This window comes from Capra hircus, chromosome 11 (genome assembly GCF_001704415.2).
Source record: "Capra hircus breed San Clemente chromosome 11, ASM170441v1, whole genome shotgun sequence".
NCBI classification, from domain to species: Eukaryota; Metazoa; Chordata; class Mammalia; order Artiodactyla; family Bovidae; genus Capra; species Capra hircus.
The window spans coordinates 20260210-20284184 of NC_030818.1; the positions used below are offsets into that span (position 1 = coordinate 20260210).

General features: G+C 41.3%; 1 protein-coding gene across 2 annotated transcripts in view; it reads left to right on the plus strand.

Moving 5' to 3' along the window:
* The window catches only part of RMDN2 (regulator of microtubule dynamics 2), a 64572-nt gene extending 41037 nt beyond the window's left edge, over positions 1 to 23535 (plus strand). The window contains exons 8-11 of one of the 2 annotated variants that reach the window (XM_018055132.1): positions 3511 to 3609; positions 10461 to 10514; positions 10599 to 10679; positions 23170 to 23535. In XM_018055132.1, the coding sequence (XP_017910621.1) occupies positions 3511 to 3609; positions 10461 to 10514; positions 10599 to 10679; positions 23170 to 23223 (288 nt within the window). In that variant the 3' untranslated portion in view covers positions 23224 to 23535. The remainder of the gene's footprint in view (positions 1 to 3510; positions 3610 to 10460; positions 10515 to 10598; positions 10680 to 23169) is intronic. The other variant, XM_018055133.1, reaches the window with a different exon arrangement.

Sequence of the window (23975 nt, forward strand, 5' to 3'; positions counted from 1 at the left end):
TAATACCATAAAGGTTATATTTCTAGTGTATATAACATGGATATATATTTATATATATTGTATTGTATGCATTTCGGACTCTTTTGTTGACTATGAGGGCTACTCCATTTCTTCTAAGGGATTCTTGCCCACAGTAGTAGATATAATGGTCATCTGAATTAAATTCGCCATTCCAGTCCATTTTAGTTCACTGATTCCTAAAATGTTGATGTTCACTCTTGCCGTCTGCTGCTTGACCACTTCCAATTTACCTTGATTCATGATGAGAATAGAACAGAATGATCTCTATTCATTTCCAAGGCAAACCATTCAATATCACAGTAATCCAAGTCTATGCCCTAACTAGTAATGCTGAAGAAGCTGAAGTTGAATGGTTCTATGAAGACCTATAAGACCTTCTAGAACACCCAAAAAAGATGTCCTTTCATTATAGGGGACAGGAATGCAAAAGTAGGAAGTCAAGAGATACCTGGAGTAACAGGCAAATTTGGCCTTGGAGTACAAAATGAAGAAGGGCAAAGGCCAACAGAGTTTTGCCAATAGATCAAACTGGTCATAGCAAACACCTTCCAACAACACAAGAGAAGACTCTACACATGGACATCACCAGATAGTCAATACCGAAATCAGATTGATTATATTCTTTGCAGCCAAAGATGGAGAAGCTCCATACAGTCAGCAAAAACAAGACTGGGAGCTGATTGTAGCTCAGATCATGAACTCCTGCTTGCCAAAATCAGACTTAAATTGAAGAAAGTAGGGAAAACCACTAGACCATTCAGGCATGATCGGAATCAAATCCCTTATGATTATACTGTGGAAGTGACAAATAGATTCAAGGGATTAGATCTGATAGAGTGCCTGAAGAACTATGGACGGGTATTCATGACATTGTACAGGAGGCAGTGATCAAGACCATCCCCAAGAAGAAGAAATGCAAAAAGGCAAAATGATTGTCTGAGGAGGCCTTACAAAGAGCTGAGAAAAGAGAAGTGAAAGGAAAAGGAGAAAAGGAAAGATATACCCCTTTGAATGCAAAGTTCCGAAGAATAGCAAGGAGAGATAAGAAAGCCTTCTCCAGTGACCAGTGCAAAGAAATAGAGGAAAACACTAGAAGGGGAAAGACTAGCGATCTCTTAAAGAAAATTAGAGATACTAAGGGAACATTTCATGCAAAGATGGGCTCAATAAAGGTCAGAAATGGTATAGACCTCAGCAGATGAATGGATAAGAAAGCTGTGGTACATATACACAATGGAGTATTACTCAGCCATTAAAAAGAATACATTTGAATCAGTTCTAATGAGGTGGATGAAACTGGAGCCGATTATACAGAGTGAAGTAAGCCAGAAAGAAAAACACCAATACAGTATACTAACGCATATATATGGAGTTTAGAAAGATGGTAACGATAACCCTGTATGCGAGACAGCAAAAGAGACACAGATGTATAGAACAGACTTTTGGACTCTGTGGGAGAGGGAGAGGGTGGGATGATTTGGGAGAATGGCATTGAAACATGTATAATATCATGTAAGAAACAAATCGCCAGTCTAGGTTCGATGCAGGATACAGGATGCTTGGGGCTGGGGCACTGGGAGGACCCAGAGAGATGGTATGGGGAGGGAGGTGGGAGGAGGGTTCAGGACTGGGAACTCTTGTACACCCGTGGCAGATTCATGTTGACGCATGGCAAAACCAATACAGTATTGTAAAGTAACATAAAGTAAAAAAAAAAAAAAAAAAGGAAAGAAAAGAAATGGTATGGACCTAACAGAAGCAGAAGATATTAAGAAAAGGTGGCAAGAATACACAGAAAAACTGTACAAAAAAGATCTTCACGACCCAGATAATCACGATGGTGTGATCACTCACCTAGAGCCGGACATCCTGGAATGTGAAGTCAAGTGGGCCTTAGGAAGCATCACTACGAACAAAGCTAGTGGAGGTGATGGAATTCCAGTTGAGCTATTTCAAATCCTAAAAGATGATGCTGTGAAAGTGCTGCACTCAGTATGCTAGCACATTTGGAAAACTCAGCAGTGGCCACAGGACTGGAAAAGGTCAATTTTCATTCCAATCCCAAAGAAAGGCAATGCCAAGGAATGCTCAAATTACTGCACAATTGCACTCATCTCACACGCTAGTAAAATAATGCTCAAAATTCTCCAAGCCAGGCTTCAGCAGTACATGAACTGTGAACTTCCAGATGTTCAAGCTGGATTTTAAAAAGGCAGAGGAACCAGAGATCTGGTTGCTAACATCTGCTGGATCACTGAAAGAGAGAGTTCCAGAAAAACATCTATTTCTGCTTTATTGACTATGCCAAAGCCTTTGACTGTGTGGATCACAACAAACTGTGGAAAATTCTGAGAGAGATGGGAATACCAGACCACCTGACCTGCCTCCTGAGAAATCTGTATGCAGGTTAGTAAGCAACAGTTAGAACTGGACATGGAGCAACAGACTGGTTCCAAATCGGGAAAGGAGTACGTCAAGGCTGTATATTCTCACCCTGCTTATTTAACTTACATGCAGAGTATATCATGTGAAATGCCAGACTGAATGAAGCACAAGCTGGAATCAAGATTGCTAGGAGAAATATCAATATCTCAGATATGCAGATGACACCACCCTTATTGCAGAAAGTGAAGAAGAGCTAAGGAGCCTCTTGATGAAAGTCAAAGAGGAGAGTGAAAAAGTTGATTTAAAACTCAACATTCAAAAATCTAAGATCATGGCATCTGGTCACATCACTTCTTGGCAAATAGAAGGGGAAACAATGCAAACAGTAAGAGACTTTATTTTGGGGGGATCTCCAAAATCACTGCAGATGGTGACTTCAGCCATGAAATTAAAAGATGCTTGCTCCTTGGAAGAAAGGCTATGGCCAACCTAGACAGCATATTAAAAAGCAGAGACAGTACTTTGCCAACAAGGGTTTGTTTAGTCAAAGCGATGGTTTTTCCAGTAGTCGTACATGGATTTGAGAACTGGACTATAAAGAAAGCTGGGAGCCAAAGAATTGATGCTTTTGAACTGTGGTGTTGGAGAAGTCTCTTGAGAGTCCCTTGGACAGCAAGGAGATCCAAACAGTCCATCCTAAAGGAAATCAGTCCTGAATATTCATTGGAAGGACTGATGCTGAAGCTGAACCTCCAATACTTTGGCTACCTGATGTGAAAAACGGACTCATTTCAAAAGACTGATGCTGGGCAAGATTGAAGGCAGGAGAAGGGGACAACAAAGGATAAGATGTTTGGATGGCATCACCAACTCTATGGACATGAGTTTGAGCAAGCACCAGGAGGTGGTGAAGGACAGGGAAGCCTGGCATGCTGCAGTCCGTGGGGTCACAAAGGGTCAGACACGACTGAATGACTAAGCTGAAACTGACAGCCTGATACTGTGTGCATCCCCTACATATGTGCATCCACGCGTGCATCTGAGGACAGATTGTTCATTCAAAAGGTGGTCAGCGGTCTGAGTGATGTTGCTGTATATTTGCAGGTCTCAAAACTGAGCTGGATTGAGAGAAAAATGGCTGCTACTCTGTTTGGAAGTATACCGTCCTCAACTGTACAAGAAGCTTTGCAAAATTTCCTTAAGGTATGTTTTGCCTATCCATTATTTCAATGTCAGTCTGGCTCCTGTCTTCATCAGGCCCACCTACAATTGCCGTCAAGGAAATCTTTCTCTTGTCCATGTGTAGACCTCTAACTGAAGCCCCAGATTGTGTCCTCATTTTGGCATGTTCAAACTATTTCTTAGAGGATAGTTCTGTGCTAAGTCCTAGGTGTGGCAGCCCTTACTGCCAAATCCAGTATAGCTCTCCAGACTGTTTATGTACAAAAGCATTCACGTCCTAATTTTTAGAAAGCGTGCATGCTCAGTTGCTCAGTCATGTCCAACTCTTTGGCACCCCATGGTCTGTAGCCTGCCAGGCTCCTCTGTCCATGGGATTTTCCCATCAAGAATGCTGGCATAGGTTTCCATTTCCTCCTCCAGGGGATCTTCCCGTCCGCGGGATCAAACCCATGTCTCCTGCTTCTCCTGCATTGGCAGATGGATTCTTTACCACTGGGCCCACCTGGGAAACCCTCCAGATTATTAGACTTGGTCCAAAATACTCCTGATTATCCTAACATAGAACCAGTTTAATCTTAAATATAAAAGTTGCCAAGAAGATGAGTTATTTTAAAAGTTACTCTTTGAATTGCAGACGGTTCTATGGATTCGTGGGGCATCAGACCAAACCAGGATTTTCATTACCATCCTAAAATGTACAATTGCTCTGCTGATAAACTCTAAATAGTAATATGTATGTGTGCACACATGAGAATGTATAATATATCCACACATTTAACCAACTTGCTGTTGGGCTAATCTCTTCATTTTTCTCTGGAACCAATTATGGAATCTTACTGATTTTTCTTTTCCTTCCTGCCTACTTCAGATTTGTTACAATATAGAGAAAATCAGGCTCTGAACAGTATTGTCAAATATATTTTAAAGGCTAGTATTTTTTGGTATATTTTAGGGCTCGATTTTGTAGAACCTAGAGGGAGTTTAAAAATCATATTCTAAGATAGCAAATATACTTCACTTCTCTGAACAATGGCTAGTAGCTTTTTGAAGAAATAAGTATTCTGAAATCAAGCCTGTACCCAGTGGGATAAAGTATGGATATATAAGTACAAGGGCTGTATGTTTCTTCTTTTTTATCTAGTGTGATGTTTTTTGTTTTGTAAGAAAGGGAATCAAGGCATCAGGAATGTAACTTTTTCCAGTGTCACACAATAGCAGGTCAAAGACATGAGTGAAGTCTGATACTGTATTATCCCTTCAGCTTCTTTCTAACATCAAGAATTAGTTTTCCCTTGTTAAATTTTATAAGGATATAGATCATCGTGCATTTAAAATGATTTATAAAAGTTGCTGTGTTCATGGGGCTTCCCTGGTAGCCCAGCTGGTAAAGAATCAGCCTGCAATGCAGGAGACCCTGGTTCAATTGCTGGGTTGGGAGGTTTCCCTGGAGAAGGGATAGGCTACCCACTCCAGTGTTCTTGGGCTTCCCTGGTGGCCCAGCTGGTAAAGAATCTGCCTGCAATGTGGGAGACCTGGGTCCAATTCCTGGGTTGGGAAGCTTCCCTGGAGAAGGTAACAGCTACCCACTCCAGTATTCTTGCCTGGAGAATCCCCATGGACTGAGGAGCCTGGCGGGCTACATTCCATGGGGTCACAAAGACTCGGACACAACTAAGTGACTAATCACATGTTCATTAGCAAAAATCTCATTTGAACTTTAAACCCATTTTTGATGGTATCAGAGTTATAATTAGAGGGTCAGGTTTTCAGGACATGGAACAAAAGTTCTTAAGGTGCTTCTGCACCTGAAGTATTACACAGATAAAATCAAAAGTAAGTAAGAAGCACAGTGATATAGAGGTACAAACTCTGAAACCAGACCACCTGGTTAAATCCCAGTTCTGCTTTTTACTGGCTGACTGACAGTGGGCAAGTTGCTTAATATCTTTCTGTCTCAGTTTAATCAATAACATGGAGGTGATAGTATTGTTGTGAAGGTTAAATAAGTTAATCCAATCAAATTGCTTAGAGAGTGCCCAGGACCTCATAAGTGCTCAATAAAGGCTCAAAGAATTTTAACTTCATTCAAATGTAAAAGAAAAGAAAGAAAGTTAGTCGCTCAATTGTGTCTGTCTGTCTGAGAGCCCATGGACTCTAGCCCACCAGGCTCCTCTGATCATGGAATTCTCCAGGAAGGAATACTGGGGTGGGTAGCCATTCCCTTCTCCAGGGGATCTTCCCCACCCAGGGACTGAACCTGAGTCTCCTGCATTGCAGGCAGATTCTTCACTGTCTGAGCCAGCAGGGAAACCCTCATTGTAAACACCTCGTCGAACCATCTTGAGGACCTCACCATTCCGTTATGACTTAGATATTGTCTGAAATGCGTTCCACAGTGTTTGTCAAGAGGGTGAGAAGGCATCAGGAGTGCTTCACCCCATATTTACAAGGGTACCAAGCAGCCTAGAGTGCTGAGGGCTGAGGGCTGTGGAGGAACTGAGAAGCCTGGGGGGACAAGCAAGGAAAAAGAAACAGCACATTCCGTGGCTCCCACACTCCATGTTTCTGCACCCCCGCTGGTCCCAACAGGAAGTCATGTTGTCAGAACCCAGACTGGAAGTCCTGCCCCACTCCATTGCCTCCAAAGAGGTTCACAGGAATACAGCTCCAGAGCCATGCCATTCTCTCCTGTAGAGAGAGAGCTCTAGTTTTAGAATCAGACAGTTTAAGAGCTGAGACTTTTACTGTTAATATGACATGGACCTGTTTGTTTATTTCTCCTAACCTTAAATTCTTTATCAGTAAGGTAGGCATAATAATACCTAATTTTGTTTTTGTGAAAATTACATGAAATAATACATGTAGTTTTCTCGGCCCATGGTCTCACACACTAAGTGCTCTAACTAAAAAGAAACATTGCTGATATTGCTGTTATTTTTTTTTATATAACCAGTGAAATCTAGTTCTCCACAGCCTCAAAACATCTAGGGAGGTGGTTTAAGACCAAGACATCTGCAAATGGGATTCTTTTAAGATACAGCATGCTTCGCACTTCATCCAAAATTATGGCCTGATTCCCTCAGTCAGTGGTTTTTAACCTTGTCTATGCGAACTGAACAGAACTGATACATTTGAATTGTCTGGAGAGCTTTAAAAAATGCTAACCCAGGCTACAACCCAGACTAATTATTTCTGAATATCTTAATATATTAAGATATAGTTTATATACAATTATATACACCCATTTTATGTGTACAGTTCTGTGAAATTTGACAAGTTGGTATACTTATGTAACTACCACCACTTTGCCTGTTTTAAAGTTCTGTATAAATGGAATCATAGCTTTGATACTTTGTATATCTGGCTTCCTTTGCTCTGCATGTTTTGAGAGGCAGTCAATTTATTGAATGTATTTGTGATTGCCTCATAATATTCCATCACATGGATTTACAACAATTTACTTATGCATTTACCTATTGATGGACATTTGAGTTGTTCCCAGCTTGGAGCTATTATGAATAAAGTGTTTATGATCATTCATAGGCAAGCTTTCATGTAGACATGTTTTAAATTTTCTTAGGTAAATACCTATGATTGGAATTGTGGTACAACGCGGTTTTAAAGCTTGACCTGTTTTTATAGATCTCGAGGTCCTTCATGTGCAGCCCGTGACATGTTGGAGCACTCCTGGATGGGTGTGTGTAGTAGAAGACAGGTGTGGCAATTTTGGCCATCCTGATGTCACTCACTGTTAGCAGTCACAAGATCCCCGAATCTTCCTTAGTGGTTTCACCAGCTGCTAAGCTGTCTTCTGTGACTTGATATGACAGAGGGCTGCTGCATGACTTCCTGAGATGTTTTAAAACAAAGCTAATTTATTCAGCAGTGTTTAAGCATACACCTAATACCAAATGAAGGGAATACAGAAATGACCGTAACAGCTCCTGCCTTTGGGGAACTTGGATGACCAAGATGAAGTAAGCAAGTACAGTATTTTCTACCAGATGTTATGGCATAGTTTGAAGAACATCATAGAAACTGCCTGTTAATTAAAACATTCTACTGAATAGCCCAACCTTCCTTGTTATGCAGCTAATGCCTTTGGCAAAGGTCAGAATCTGCTCCATTTTACTATGTAAGTGTTGTTAGCAGCCTGCCTCTGTTCCTTTGTTGTTGTTCAGTCACTAAGTCGTGTCCAGCTCTTTGCCACCCCATGGCTGCAGCAGACCAGGCTTCCCTCTCCTGCACCCTCTCATCCTGCTTTCGATCTTTCCCAGCATCAGGGTCTTTTCAATGAGTCGGCTCTTCCCTTCAGATGGCCAGAGTATTGGAGCTTCAGCTTCAGCATCAGTCCTTCCAGTGAATATTCAGGCTTGATTTCCTTTGGGATTGACTGGTTTGATCTCCTTACTGCCCAAGAGACTCTCAAGAGTCTTCTCCAATACTACAATTCAAAAACATCAATTCTTTAACGCTCAGCCTTCCCTGTGGTTCACATCCATGCATGACTACTGGAAAAACAAACCATAGCTTTTAAAGATATTTATTTATTTATTTATTAACTGAAGGATAAATGCTTTACATAATTTTGTTGTTTTCTGCTAAACATCAACATGAATCAGCCATAGGGTGGCTCAGATGACAAAACCAAAAAACTTTGACTGTACGGACCTTTGTCAGCAGTGATGTCTCTGCTTTTTAATACACTGTCTAGGTTTGTCAGGGTTTTCCTTCTGAGGAGTAAGCGTCTTTTAATTTCATGGCTGCACTGTCCTCAGTGATTTTGTTCCTTTGGATTTCTTTTTTTTTAACCATAAGCACAAAAAGAGGTGCTCTGACTTATGATCTTTCTGGTTAATTAGACATAAGTATTAAAGTATATATGTGAAATTAAAATGCCAACATTAAAGAATTAAGCTGCTGATGTGCTTCTGTTGGGACAAATTATCTAGATAGGATTTGGACAGAATGAGGGCAACTACTGGACATCAATCAAATAAAGTTTAATCTAGGTCCTTCTTTTTTTTTCTTCTGCTTTTATTGAAGTATAATGGACATGTAGCACTGTATAAGTTTAAAGTGTACAGAATAACGATTTGACTTATATACATCACGAAATGATTATCACAGTAAGTTTAGTGAGCATTTATCATCTCCATGTGGGAACAACATTAAAGAAATTTTAAAATTTTTAACTCAAAGAGTTAAAATGGAAATAATTGGACAAGAGAGAAGAAGCGGGAGGACCAGAACCCGCTGGCACCGTGGATGGCTCTGTTGGGCTTTCAAGGCCTTGGCCAGGGCTGAACAGCAACTGCCTTCAGTCTTGTCGGCAGCTCCGGTGTTACGCTAACAGGTTCTAGGCCAGATCCACACGCTGTTCATCCACTCAGTCTTAAAGAGTTACACCTCGTCTGGCTTCCTAGCCCAAGAGACTTTGTCCTCCTTCTCCTCCTCCCAGGACCCTTCTCTTGGATTCTGCAGAGAATAAGTGGCCTTTACAAGGGATGTGCTCTCATAAGGTGTTGGAACATTCCTCAGAACCCTAGCTCTTGCTTTCCCCTCTATTCATCCTTAAAATGTAGGTATCTTTTGACTCCGAAATCCAGCTTCTGGGAATCTCTCTTGCACACATCACACGGGCATGTAGGAGCAAGGGCGTACATTGATCATTGTTAGTAATAGTGAAAAATAAGTCTAAATGTCTAACGGCGATGCTTAATTTAATCATAGTGTATATGTACTATGAAATACAGCTCCTAGAAACAATGAGGTAGATTTGTGTTCGTGTCTGTGATACGTTGAGGGGGAAAAAGAGTGTGGGACCAATAAGTAGGAAATGCTCCTATTTAACTTTTTTTTCAGAAATGAGGCATCTTGAGTAGTGGGGAGGTAGGAGGTGGGAGGCAGGGAGTTCCTCTGCTTAAAGGTCTATAGGGTGCATTTGTCAAACTGTTAAGAGTGGTTGCCCCTGGGGAAATAGATCATAATTGAGAATAAAATTGAAACAGAGAAGCTTTCACTTTTTAATTTTGAATATGTCTGATAAGTTGTAAAACAAGCATATATTTGTAAATTTTTTTAAAGCATCCTCCTTTTGGCTTCTGCCTCCTTCTGTGTTGGGGGTCGGGGTCCCAACCTGGGAGCTTCAAAATCTAGCTCCAATGCAAAGACAGGCTTAGGTTCTAAGAGTTCTCTAGTAGCAACACCACATATCTGGCGGAATTCTTATTTACCAGAGGTAAAGAAAAGGAAGTGGTACATGAGACACTTGCAGATGAGGTGTAAAGAACTTTATCATACCCACTAACTAAAATCTGCAAGGTGGTTTGCCACTTTGACTAGTTATTTTAAGCATCTGCCTTTTATTTAAAAGAACTTGACATCATGGGCCTCAGTTATTATTCAGCTCGTACAGAATGTTGAAATCATCAGAAATCAAATATTAATGTAGTGGAAGATGCTTGCCGTGGAATGCAAGTCACACTCCACTCCTGCTTCCTAAGGAGATTGTAGGGACTTGTCCTGAGGGGCCTGTACCACCAGTTGTTTCGTCCCTGGAAGAAAAGAAAGAAAGGATAGAGAAGGGGAAGTGAGGAAGATGGTTATACAAGGTGATCCCCAAATCTTAAAGTATCTCATTGCTCTGTAAGCTTTATGACCACAGTAACAATCCCATTTTAATGGGTAAGCTCAAAAGCTGTATTTCCACCCAAAAGATACTTGAGCTGATAAAATGATTCCAGTGTGACACAACCAGCCTAAATTCTTAGGGTAACGTGGTTCATGTCTGATTTATTGAAATATATCTCCTTTACTTGGTGTTCTAATATTTCCCTGATAGTCTCTTTTCTGTTTTCTCTTAAAATCAGGTTGAAGAACTACAGCCTGGGTTTTCTAAGTCCAATTACATGTTCATGGCCAAGGTAATGAAGACCACTTTTCTAAGATCACTTTGAATCCATTGCACAAAAATGCCCTGCCCTTCATATTATTGTTTTCATTTCTAGTGTTATGCCGATCTTAATCAAACCGACAATGCTGTGAAGTTCTGTAATTTGGCGATGTTGCTTCCTTGTATCACCAAAGAGGTAAGTCCACACAGTAACCAGGAGCACTATTTACTTTATTAGCACAATTCCAGCCTCAACTATGAGCAAGTGGCGTAGATACATCTAGAGTTTTTCTCTATCCTAAAAGATTTTAACTTGGATTTAACATGTACTATGAAGTTTTAAAAGCTGCTATAGATAACCCTTCACCAGGAGACCCCTTGTATCTTTAATAGCCGTGAAAATCAGTTGTGAGCTAGCAGTTAAGATATGGTGATGCTTGTTCGGTGTTACACAGCGGGGAGTAAGGCAAGTCCCAGAGGAAGGAGGGAGGAAGGTGTAATTCTGCAGAGCTGGTGATTACACTGGGGGAGGCAGCAAGCAAGCTAGACAGGCCACCCCCCCCGACAGCAGGAGGAGGGTCCGGGCAGTGGCCACCATCAGTCCCCAGTGCACAGCAGGCTGTGACTGTCCAAGGCCGTGGAGAGGACTGAAAATACGTGCTAACATTTTCTCGGTCTTTGAACCCCGTTAATGAAAAAGAAGCAGTCGTATTACTTCTTGCCTCTTTTCCCACTAATTCAGAATTCTGGATGTGCTCTAAGTTTTAAGAATTTCACAGTGTTAACAGCTCAGTCTGTGTTCCTGTGTACAGGTATTGTGGGAACAAAAAGAAATAGATAAATGTTTTCCTGTTCCCATCTCACATGCTGTGCTGGGCTCATTGAGCTCTTTGTGACCCTTTGGCCAGGCTCCTCTGTCCATGGGATTTTTCAGGCAAGAATACTGGCGTGGGTTGCCATTTCCTTCTCTAGGGGAATCTTCCCGACCCAGGGATCAAACTTGTGCCTTTTGTGTCTCCTGCATGGGCAGGCGGATTCTTTACCACTGAGCCACCTGGAAAGGAAACAGCCCTCCTTCTCCAGAAGACAGGTTGTGTAACTTTTTCAGCAGAAAACAGGTTTTGTACCCCCAGGGTGCCTGCTCCTTTTCAGTGGTCGGGACCCTATTGTCTTTCACATCTCTCCTGAGCAATGCCAGTTTGGGTTACATGCAGTCATTTTAAACTAAGTGTCTATGCATTCTTATTAGAAAGTTAAAATGAAAGTTGCTCAGTCATGTCCGACTCTTTGCAACCCCATGGATTATACAGTCCATGGAATTCTCCTGGCCAGAATACTAGAGTGGGTAGCCATTCCCTTCTCCAGGGGAATCTTCCCAACCCAGGGATCAAACCCAAGTCCCCCACATTGCAGGTGACTCTTTACCAACTAAGCCACCAGGGAAGCCTATGCATTCTTATTAGAGTACAAGATTAAAATGCAATATGGTAATTTAATATGATAATACCTGGTGTGAAATGCAAGTATCTATGCATGACATTTAGGGCTCTCACAAGAGGGCCAAATTGATGAGCTTTAGGGTTTGATCCTTGGTTGCTAAGTCTTATCTCCCTTTCCTCCTCCCTGCCAGCCAAACCTATCCTCCATGGCTTCAAATGCTACATACCTACCAGGGATCCTCAAATGTGTGTCTCTAGACCTCTCCTCTGGGTCTAGACCTGATTATCCAATGTCCTGCTTGACATCTCCACTTGGATGACTCACAGACATCTCAGACTCAACTCATCGTTAGGCCTTTGCATCCACTCTTCCTCCATCTGCCCCTCCTTACTAAGGTAAACGGCACCTCCATCCCCATAACTAGGAAAGCTGGGAATGCTCTTTGACTCTTCCTTGTCTCTCAGCACCCCCAAACCAGATGTCTCCCCTGTCACCAAGTTCTCAGAATTGTTCTAAAACATGCCTTGAGTCATCCAGGCATGCGTGTGTGCCCCCTCTCTCTCTCCCCATCTCAGTCTCCAGCCAGCCCTCCAAGCAGGGCACCATCCTCTTTCACCCAAGCTACAATCATGTAAACCTCCCAGCCGGTCTCATAGCCTCTTGCCCCTGCTCAGTCATTGCTGGCTCTCAGTGTCAGCCAAAGCCATAGATTAAGCATAAGCCTCACATGTCACTTCCTTGCTTGAACACACTTTGCTTTTAGGATGTAGTTCAGAATTTTTAGCACGCCTTTCAGGGCTGGCGCCGCCCAGCCTCTCAGGCTTCATAGTTCCCGTCTCTCCTCCTCTGCACTGTGCTCCTCCCGCCTTGCGCCCTTGTCATGTGGTGTTCCCTCTTTCTGAAACACTCCCTTACGAACCACCCCCCACTCCCTTCATCCTTCAAGCCTCACCATAAACGGCATTTCTTCAGGCAAGATTCCCCTGGCACTCTCAGGCAAGAAGGTACCTTGTGCTTTTCCTTCTTGTCATTTGGCACAGTTGTGATTCTATAGTTATTTGCGTGGTTGTTCCATGAAAGTAGCAACTAGGTGGTTTTCATTCATCACTCTCTTCCTGGTGCCAAATATAGCGCCCAGCATATAACAAGGACTCCATAAGTATTGGTAGGAAGCCTCCAAAGACTAATACCATACAAAAGAAAAAAAATAGTGCTAATAAGTAATACTAAATAGCTACGCTGTGCTGAGTCACTGAGTTTTGTCCGACTCTTTGCGACCCCGTGGACTGTAGCCTCCCAGGCTTCTCTGTCCATGGGGATTCTCCAGGCAAGAACACTGGAATGGGTTGCTATGCCCTCCTCCAGAGGATCTTCCCAACCCAGGAATCGAACCCAAGTCTTTCACATTGCAGGCGGATTCTTTCCTTTCTGAGCCACCAGAGAAGTCCAAGAATACTGGAATGGGTAGCCTATCCCTTCTCCAGGGGAGCTTCCCTACCCAGGAATTGAACCCAGGTCTTCCACATTGCAGGCAGATTCTTTACCGTCTAAACCACCAGGGAAGCCCAAGAATACTGGAGTGGGTGGCCTATTCCTTCTCCAGGGAATCTTCTCCATCCAGGAATCAAACCAGGGTCTCCTGCATTGCAGGTAGATTCTATACCAGCTGAGCTAGTAATAAATGTAGCTAAGAAAGCTGGGCCATGTGGAACTATTTATGTAATAAGCAAAACAGTATTAGCAAATATTTCCCACATTACTTATTTTTTCTAATAATTTATATTCCTAGGTTTTTTTTTAAACGTTGTTCAGATACTGTCAGGAATATCTCAATTTCTTTTTCAGTTAGAAACTCGAATGAGGCAAGTTATCTGTAGTATCCACTTTCTGTAAAGGTTTTCTAAGTTGAAGTATATCACATCAGTGATTTTGCTGACCCAGTTATTTCCTTCCAACATATCTAGCTTTGGCATTCGTTACAACGAAGGCAGCTCAGCCGTTGGTTTTCTCTCCCTTTTGTGAACTTGCATAGCATCTGTGCTTCTTTCCATGGCACTCGTACTCTCTTCTTGGCATCACAGTTATTTGTGAAATGACTTCTGTCCTTATCAAGGAGCCTGGAGCTCATCACACAGCACTTAATATTGGGACTGTCAGCCCTTGGGCCTCTAGAGCCCAGATTCGTGCATGTAAGCTGCTTTGTGTTTCCAGAATCTGAAATTATGGTATTTTATTATTCATGTGGACTTTTCTTGACCCTAGAAAGGTAATGTCAGGTCCTGGGAAGCATTCCTTCTTTTAAAATAGAAGTGATTCCTGTGTCTGAGACAATGTGAGAATGATCACTGAGTGAAATAATGATGACCTCAGTGGCCTGAAAGTTGTTTGCCCAGAGGAAGTGTCCAAGTTATTGGCTCAGAGCAACCTGAGAAAGCTCAAATGTGAAAAAACGTTGTGTAAGATTTGTGTTTCAGTGAGGGATGTGCTAATTCAGTAAAGAAAAAAAAACTACTTTAAAAATGTTATAAAACTTTGAAATGACATTCATTGCTCCTCTAAGACAAACTCTTTTTGGACGATAAATACAATGTACCAGAAACAACCACAGAAAGAATATGCCTCTGGGAGTGTAGAAATCAAAGCAAGTGATATTGTTGTCTTTGAAATTACTTGTAGTTTAAAGTCCTGGGCTTTATTTACAACCTGTTCTACAGATTGATAATCATCACTTTCCTTGGTAACCACTCTTAGTAAAAAAAAAAAATCCTAAATTTTATTTTGTTTTTGGCTGCACCACTCGGCTTGTGGGATCTTAGTTCCCCAACCAGGGATTGAACCCAGAGCCCTGGCAGTGGAAGAATTGATTCTCACCACTGGGCCATCAGAGACTTCCCTAAAATCCTAATTCTACTTTAAATATCTTCAGTTCTAAGTTCTGTTTTAATTAAGATCTCATATTTGATTGTCCTAGTTAAGACTATCCATTTTTCAGATAAGTTTAGAAAGGATAGTCAGTCCCCAGCTCTTAACCTATCTTCCTGTTGTAGGGAATCCAGCAATGTTGTCCAGGGTCTCATTTGTTAGAAATGTGTATTTGCCTATTTTTTCTCATTTAAATGTATTTCTTGTACATTATCTTCTGTGCTGTTCTTGCCTGGAGAATATATTCTTCCTGTACACTAAGAAATTTTTTTTGATAAAGCCATTTTGGAGTGGATACTTTCCCACTCTCTGAACAGACATTTCCTGAATTGTAGGTAGGAAGTGTCACTCTGTTTACATACTCCAATTTGCACTCCTTGTCTCTTACCTTCTGTTTATCTGCGTTCAAAATGTATTATTTCTAAAATATACATATATATATTATTTCTTACGCTTTCTCAGTATCTAATGGCCTTAGCTATATAAAAAACACCTTAAAGAAGTTTTTTAGCCTTCCTTGTAATTAATTTTTTTTTAATATGATGTCTAAAAAAAAAAAAGGAAACTCATGACTCGATGGACATGAGTTTGAGTAAGCTCCGGGAGTTGGTGATGGACAAGGAAGCCTGGTGTTCTGCCGTCCATGGGGTCACAAAGAGTCAGACACGACTGAGCAACTGAACTTAACTGTAATTAACTTAATTTTCTTAAAATAACTGTATATAGCATATAACATCAATTGGGATCAGTCATTTTTAACCATTATGCAGTCTAGTAAAGTTGATGTCTGATAAATCATTATTCAAATGCCCAGAGTATAATGGCTTAATATAAGTCTCTCTCTTATTTATCTGAAGTCTTTAGTGGACAGTATTGATATGTTTTCTCAAAATGTAATATTTTCTGACACTTTCAGATCAAATAAATCTGTATTTTTAAATGTGTGTGCTTGAGTAAGTGAAAAAAATTACCTTTACTCGTTTATATTGCAAATACGGTGCTGCTCTGTCAGAGGCTTGGGATACAGTGAGAAATAAAGCAGATCCTGTCTTTGCCACCATGAATTCTATAGTCTGAAGGCAGGCACTGAACAAGTAATAGCAATAAAGTATGATGAGGGTAATGGAGATGAAAGCACAGAGTTTATGAGAAAATAAAACTGGGACTGCAACCTGAACCAGGGGCTAAGAAAAGCCTTCTTGAGGTTCTGACGGGTAACTGAGATTCTGAGGAAATTAGAATTTAAACCCGGTCGTTTAAATCTTTAAAACTTTCTTGGATGTGGGAGGCTTGTTAAAAATATGAATTCCTGGCCTTTTAATAGAGAGAAAAAAGTGCCTAGCTGCAGAGGGTGGTGACAACAACCTCGCTATCAATGTGACTCACTCTGTCCACTAGGGTCTGCTCTGCGGGCCTAGCGCTCCGATGGTCCCTGGGTGAGAGAACAGAGGAAGGCACGTGGTGGCTGAGTTCTTGGCATTGCAGCCACAGGAGATGAGGACCTTTGAGGACATGACTGTGGACTTAGGGAGAGTGGGCCTGCTGGACCCATCTCAGAGGAAACCATACAGAGACATGACTGATGGAAAACATCAGTCGTAGGATCTGCCTGGGGGTTGAGCTCTGAAAATCAGATGTGCCTGCCCACTTGGTTCAAGGGGAAGAGCTAGGGCTGGGGAGGGAGAGGACTTGCCCAAGGCCAGAGTCTAGGCTGAAAAGTCGTAAAAGCTAGGACCTAACTTCCATGCAGAATATCTGTAGGAAGGAGCCACCTAGTGTCAGGGTTCAGTTCAGTTCAGTCGCTCAGTTGTGTCCGACTCTTTGCCACCCCATGGACTGCAGCATGCCAGGCCTCCCTGTCCATCACCAACTCCCAGAGGTTACATAAACTCATGTCCATTGAGTCAGTGATGCCATCCAACCATCTCATCCTCTGTTGTCCCCTTCTCCTCCCACCTTCAATCTTTCCCAACATCAGGGTCTTTTCAAATGAGTCAGCTCTTTGCATCAGGTGGCCAAAGTATTAAAGTTTCAGCTTCAACATCATGCCTTCCAGTGAACACACTCAGGACTGATCTCCTTCAGGATGGACTGGTTGGAACTCCTTGCAGTCCAAAGGACTCTCAAGAGTCTTCTCCAACACCACAGTTCAAAAGCATCAAATTCTTCAGCACTCAGCTTTCTTTATAGTCTAACTCTCACATCCATACATGACTGCTGGAAAAACCATAGCCTTGACTAGACGGACCTTTGTTGGCAAAGTAATGTCTCTGCTTTTGAATATGCTGTCTAGGTTGGTCATAACTTTCCTTCCAAGGAGCAAGCGTCTTCTAATTTCATGGCTGCAATCACCATCTGTAGTGATTTTGGAGCCCCTCCCAAAATAAAGTCTGCCACTGTTTCCGCATCTATTTGCCATAAAGGGATGGGACCAGATGCCATGATCTTTGTTTTCTGAATGTTGAGTTTAAGCCAACTTTTTCACTCTCCTCTTTCACTTTCATCAAGAGGGGCTTTAGTTCTTCTTCACTTTCTGCCATAAAGGTGATGTCAATTGCATATCTGAGGTTATTGATATTTCTCCCAGAAATCTTGATTCCAGCTTGTGCTTCCTCCAGCCCAGCATTTCTCATGATGTATTCTGCATATAAGTTAAATAAGCATGGTGACAATATACAAGTTTGATGTACTCCTTTTCCTATTTGGAACCAGTCTATTGTTCCATGTCCAGTTCTAACTGTTGCTTCCTGACTTGCATACAGATTTCTCAAGAGGCAGGTCAGGTGTGCTGGTATTCCCATCTCTTGAAGAATTTTCCACAGTTTATTATAATCCACACAGTCAAATGCTTTGGCATAGTCAATAAAGCAGAAATAGATGTTTTTCTGGAACTCTCTTGCTTTTTTGATGATCCAGCGGATGTTGGCAATTTGATCTCTGGCTCCCCTGCCTTTTCTAAAACCAGCTTGAACATGTGGAAGTTCACAGTTCACGTACTGCTGAAGCTTGGCTTGGAGAATTTTGAACATTACTTTGCTAGTGTGTGAGATGAGTGCAATTGTGCAGTAGTTTGAGCATTCCTTGGCATTGCCTTTCTTTGGGATTGGAATGAAAACGGACCTTTTCCAGTCCTGTGGCCACTGCTGAGTTTTCCAGATTTGCTGGCATATTGAGTGCTGCACTTTCACAGCATCATCTTTTAGGATTTGAAATAGCTCAGCTGGGATTCCATCACCTCCACTAGCTTTGTTTGTAGAGATGTTCCCTAAGGCCCACTTGACTTCACATTCCAGGATGTCTGGCTCTAGGTGAGTGATCACACCATCGTGATTATCTGGGTCATGAAGATCTTTTTTGTACAGTTTTTCCATGTATTCTTGCCACCTCTTCTTAATATCTTCTACTTCTGTTAGGTCTATACCATTTCTGTCCTTTATCGAGCCCATCTTTGCATGAAATTTTCCCTTGGTATCTCTAATTTTCTTGAAGAGATCTCTGGTCTTTCCCTATCTATTGTTTTTCCCTATTTCTTTGCACTGATCACTGAAGAAGGCTGTCATCTTTCTTGCTATTCTTTGGAACTCTGCATTCAAATGGATATATCTTTCCTTTTCTCCTTTGCTTTTCGCTTCTCTTCTTTTCTCAGCTATTTGTAAGGCCTCCTCAGACAGCCATTTTGCTTTTTTGTATTTCTTTTTCTTGGGGATGGTCTTGATCCCTGTCTCCTGTACAACGTCAGGAATCTGTCCTTAGTTCTTCAGGCACTCTATCAGATCTAGTCCCTTAAAGATATTTTTCACCTCCACTGTCAGAGTAAATAGTTTGAATTTGAGGAAGAAAGGAGTAACCTGAACTCAAAACAATAACCTGGGTTCTTATAAGAGGACATTTGCATAAACATGGGCAAATATCAAGTGCTTGAAGCATAATGAAGGCCTCAGAATTAATCAGGTAGCTGTGCAGTGAACATGCTTCAATACAAAGGAGGAGACGTGTGTACCTGCAGGAGAATAACACACCTTTTGAATGTAACCAGTGTGGCAAAGACTTTTAACTAAAGGTTATCACTGAATGATCAGCATAGAATTCATATGTAAATCAATGAGTTGATGAATGGATGTGGGCCAGCCTTTTACAGCCTCTCATCAGTAGCAGAAATTTCACACTGGAAAGGAGTTCTTTGAACATAATGAGAATGGGGAAGTATTCACTCACAGCTCAGCAATAACTTAACACATGTTAGCTCACACTGAGGAGAAACCCTATAACAAACGTGGGGAACACTTTGGCCAGAGAGTTACCTTTTCTTCATACCAGAGAACTCACACCAGAGAGAATCCCTTTGTGATCATTATGGAAATGCCTCCAGTAATAAGGCTGTCTTTGAAATGATATGAGTGAATTCACATTGCAGAGAAACTATGAATATCATCTATGTGGTAACGCCTTTAGTTGATGCTCTAACCTTAGCTATCATGAAACAACGTACACCAGAGAGGAACCCTGGAGAGTGTGGAGGAATCTTCAGTCTCAGCACCAACGTTAATAAACAGCAGAGAGCTCATAGAGGGGAGAAACCCTGCAGCCGTCAGCCAGCGTTCAAGCCTTACAGAAAACTCAGAGTCAAACAGGAAGGGAAGCAGCAAGTCTTTACCAGGAGGAGAAAGCCATTTGGAAACTACAAGACAGTTCATGTTGGAGAAGCAATTAAGTGAAATAAACATGGGAAACCCATTGCTCATAAAGCAACGCTCCAGGACATGCAAAGATTTTCACTGTATCAGACACTCTAGTGTTATGAATGAAGTGATCATGCTTTGGTCAGCCTTCAAGTTCTTACACTTCCGAATTCCTCAGGCCTCAAGTCAATGTAGAAATGCCTTCATCTGGATTTTATATAAGAAAATTCATACTTGGGGTTGGGGGGGGAACCTATCAAGAACCCTTTAGTACAAAATCCAACATATAATTAGACTTTTGCCAAATATATTACTGAAAATAATGCCATGTAAAGATGTAAAACTATGATGCATTCTTAGAAATGCTGAATACAGATTTTGGTGAGATGTAATAAACAGTGAGATTAATAAGAGTTGTTGATGAAAAATCTAATACATGGGTATTTGTCTTTTAAAAATCATGAAATGGGGGCTTCCCTGGTGGCTCAGTGATAAAGAATCTGCCTGCCAGTACAGGAGACATCGGTTTGATCCCTGGTTGGGGAAAATCTCACATGCCATGGAACAGTTAATCCTGTGCTCCGCAATTACTGAGCCTGTGCTCCTGAATCCTGGAGCCTCAACTACTGAAGTCCCTGCGCCCTAGAGCCCAAGCTCTGCAACAAGAGACGCCACTGCAGTGAGAAGACCGCGCACTGCAGCTAGAGAGCAGCCCCCGCTCTCTGCGATTAGACAGAAGCCTGTGCAGCAACGAAGAGAGCAGCACAGCCAAAAAGTAAAGAATACGTTTTTAAAAGGTCATGAAACATTATGCTGAGTAATTAAGGTGTTTTCCTCTATTACATCACTGTTAATCAGTTTCCATTTTTATACAGCTCTAAACATATTTACAAAGATTTTGCTTAATCAGACAACACCTTTTAATGTGACTGAAAAAATGAAACATATGAAAAATGTGTTCTCATTACTCTATTGTTGAAATACATACCTACTTGGCAAGGGTGAATGAAAACATGGACAAATATGCATACTTTATAAGTAATTCAAATATCCCAGGTGATACCAATGTGGGTGGTATACACACCGTATTTTATGAAATACTAGAGAACTAACAAAGGCTTGGAACTGGTAAATATGATGTGAAAAAGCACTATACAAGTGTATTGTTGTTTTTCAGTCACTCATTCGTGTCTGACTCTTTGTGATCCCATGGACTGCAGCACACCAGGTTTCCCTGTCCTTCCTTCACCATCTCCCAGAGTCTGCTCAAATTCATGTCCATTGAGTCGATGATGCCATCCAACCATCTCATCCTCTGTCATGCCCTTCTCCTGTCCTCAGTCTTTCCCAGCATCAGGGTCTTTTTCAGTGAGTCAGCTCTTCACATCAAAGTACTGGAACTTCAGCTTCAGCAAGTATATTATGGCTGAAATGTTGAATTCTTGAGAGAGAGAAGAGATGGATAGGTAAATGACTCTCAAGGATAAGCAGTGTTTAGGGAACAAGATCCCTGTCTCAGAGATGGAGCAGTTTTAGGTCTGACACATCCCAGGGTGTGCTCATGGTGGAGGAAGGAAAGATGAAGAGGCACCCTTCTACAAGGCTGGGATACACAGACCATGGGAACAGTGAAGTCTCCAACAGTGGTGGTAGAACTCGGAGAGAGTGACCAAGGTGCCAAAGTCATCAAAAATAAAAGAGAGTGATCAGGAGTTTGTTAACAAATATGAGGAACGGTCGAGCGCGATTACCCTCTGCCATTGGCCCTAACCACTCCCTCATTCTCTTCCTGAGCCCCCCTCAGAAATATTCTCTTAGCAAGTACCTTGCTGGTTATGCAAATATGACTTCAAAACAAGTCTCCTAACAGGAGTTCCAGGGATCTTTGTCTGGGAAAAGGGGGAGAAGTGAGAGGTTGAGTCAGGGAAGAGAGAGCAGAGAAGAGCAGTATTGGGGTGAGTACCAAAGAGGATTAATGGTCTGAATGGGGTGCATTTTAGGCAGTGACAAGCATGACTGGAGGTGGTGGTTTTAGCTGGTGTTTTGTTTTGTTGTTTGTTTTAGCTGAAAGACACTGCCAGTGTCCTCTATCCATTTAAAAAAAAAAAGGTAAATTAGTTAAAGACTGGGGTGGAAGCCCTGGGAAGAAGGTGAAAAAAGGGAGATGTGTGTGTGGTGTTATCAGTTGGATTGGGTAGGAATTAGAGGAATTCTTTGTGGTGCCTCCAGGGGGCAGATATTGCTAAGCCATGATCTTAATTTTAAACCTTTTATTGTAGTTTGAGTATATTTATTTCTTTAGGCATTTAATTGAAACAGTTCTTTCATCTCCATCATTTGTCTGTAAGAAATTGGTTCCTAGATTTGAGAAAATGTTACTGCACTCTGGTAGCCAACTGCCTATTTAATAGGCACTTATTTAGAATCTTCTAGGTGCCAGGCACTGAGCTAGCCCTAGGATTACAAAGTTAACCTTGAATTGTGGCTTTTCTGTAAGTTCTTTTTAATAATGCATCACTCACCTAGATTCATTAGCCCTATTTTCTCACAGTCTTCAAAAATACTGATTTGATAGAAGGTAGGCTTCATCAGTCACTGCAATAGAATCACTGTATTAAAGCTTGTGATTAAAACTATTGAAGAACTTCCAGTTTGTTAAAAAAATAGAGCCAACAACTGCTTCCAAAAACTGTCCAGTTTTTCCTCCTCTGTTTTCCTTAAATATGTTAAACACCTTAAACCCTTTCTGATAGGTGTTGGTAAGCGTCTATCAAACACAAAAAATGCATAGGAGCACCCTACCATCTGAATTTATTTCCACTCTTCATAACTTCCACACTTGTTTTAAGGAAATAATAATACACATAGAGTCCTATAAAACACATTCAGTTCAGTTCAGTCACTCAGTCGTGTCCAACTCTTTGCGACCCCATGAATTGCAGCACGCCAGGCCTCCCTGTCCATCACCAACTCCCGGAGTTCACTCAAACTCATGTCCATCGAGTAGGTGATGCCATCCAGCCATCTCATCCTCTGTTGTCCCCTTCTCCTCCTGCCCCCAATCCCTCCTAGCATTAGGGTCTTTTCCAATGAGTCAACTCTTCGCATGAGGTGGCCAAAGTACTGGAGTTTCAGCTTCAGCATCAGTCCTTCCAATGAACACCTAGGACTGGTCTCCTTTAGGATGGACTAGTTGGATCTCCAGATTTTAAATCTTAAATTACCTGATAAAAAATAGGTGGTTTGGATCTTACCATGGAATCTTGTCTGGATCTTACAGAGGAATCTCAGAGTTGTTCAAATTCTGCTGCTAGGTAGGACTCAGACCTTTTCCACATGTTATAGTTGAAGAGGAAAACAATGTTATCATTAACACCGTGATGGATCCAGTGTGTCAGCTTACGCAGAAGGGGCTCTGCTTCCTGTATCTACCACCCCAGACCACCTGGAGAAAGAGCCTGGAAATAGCTCTCTGTATCACTTACATTCTCAGAGATCCAAATCGTGCCTGGTGCTAAGACATGCACAGTTTTCTTTGTGATGGTCTTTCAAAAAGTAACCCTTGTTCAACAAGTCTGTTTCAAAGTACCTAGAGTATCAGGGTGAAGTGTGAAATTTTATTGTGTATTTGTATTTTCTTTAAAGGATGAAGATGCTCAGAAAGAGGTGAAAAAAATAAGCACTTCCTTGAAGAGGTAAATAAAAGAACTTGCTCTTCAACAAATCAGATGTGGTCTACTAAAAATTTAGTCAAAGTTGTGTTTTTTTAATTATCCTGTTTTCCTTTTTGATGTAAGGGCAGTGTGCTCAGACCTGAAGGTAAAACCATGTTTCTGCAGGATGCATTCCGCTGGTAGCACTACAAAACTAATTATGTTATTTGGAGAAATCTATTTCCTATAATGTCACTACAAAATGATCTTTAAACATGTATGCTTTATATTTTTCCTATAAATAATGAACTATAGTCTTCAGAATATTTCCTTAAATAAAATATTAAAATCAATTCAATAAAATGAACTCTAGTGAGTGTTTTATTGCTGCCTTAATGGAGACTTTACAAAACAAAATAATTTTATTAATGTGGTAGAAAAAGGGGGGAAAGGCAAAGGACATAAACAAGTTGTTGATAAGAGAAAACAAAAGGGGAACTATAACTAGTAATTTTTAAAATGCGAAGAAAATTAGAATACTGTTTTACCATCAAAATAGCAAGGACTTTTTCCTTTAAAGAAACATTCAGTACTGGCAATGATGCCGCAAGGTGGACTGTTATCATACACTGCTGCTGGGAGAGCATTTTGACCAAATATTTGGTAAAATTTAACCAGAGCCTTAAAAATATATAAACTCTTTATCTCATCATTTTATTTTACAGAAAAAATCTTAAAGTGAAAAAGTACACTTATGCACAAATGTTCATAATAGCATTCTTTTTTACAGTAAAACCC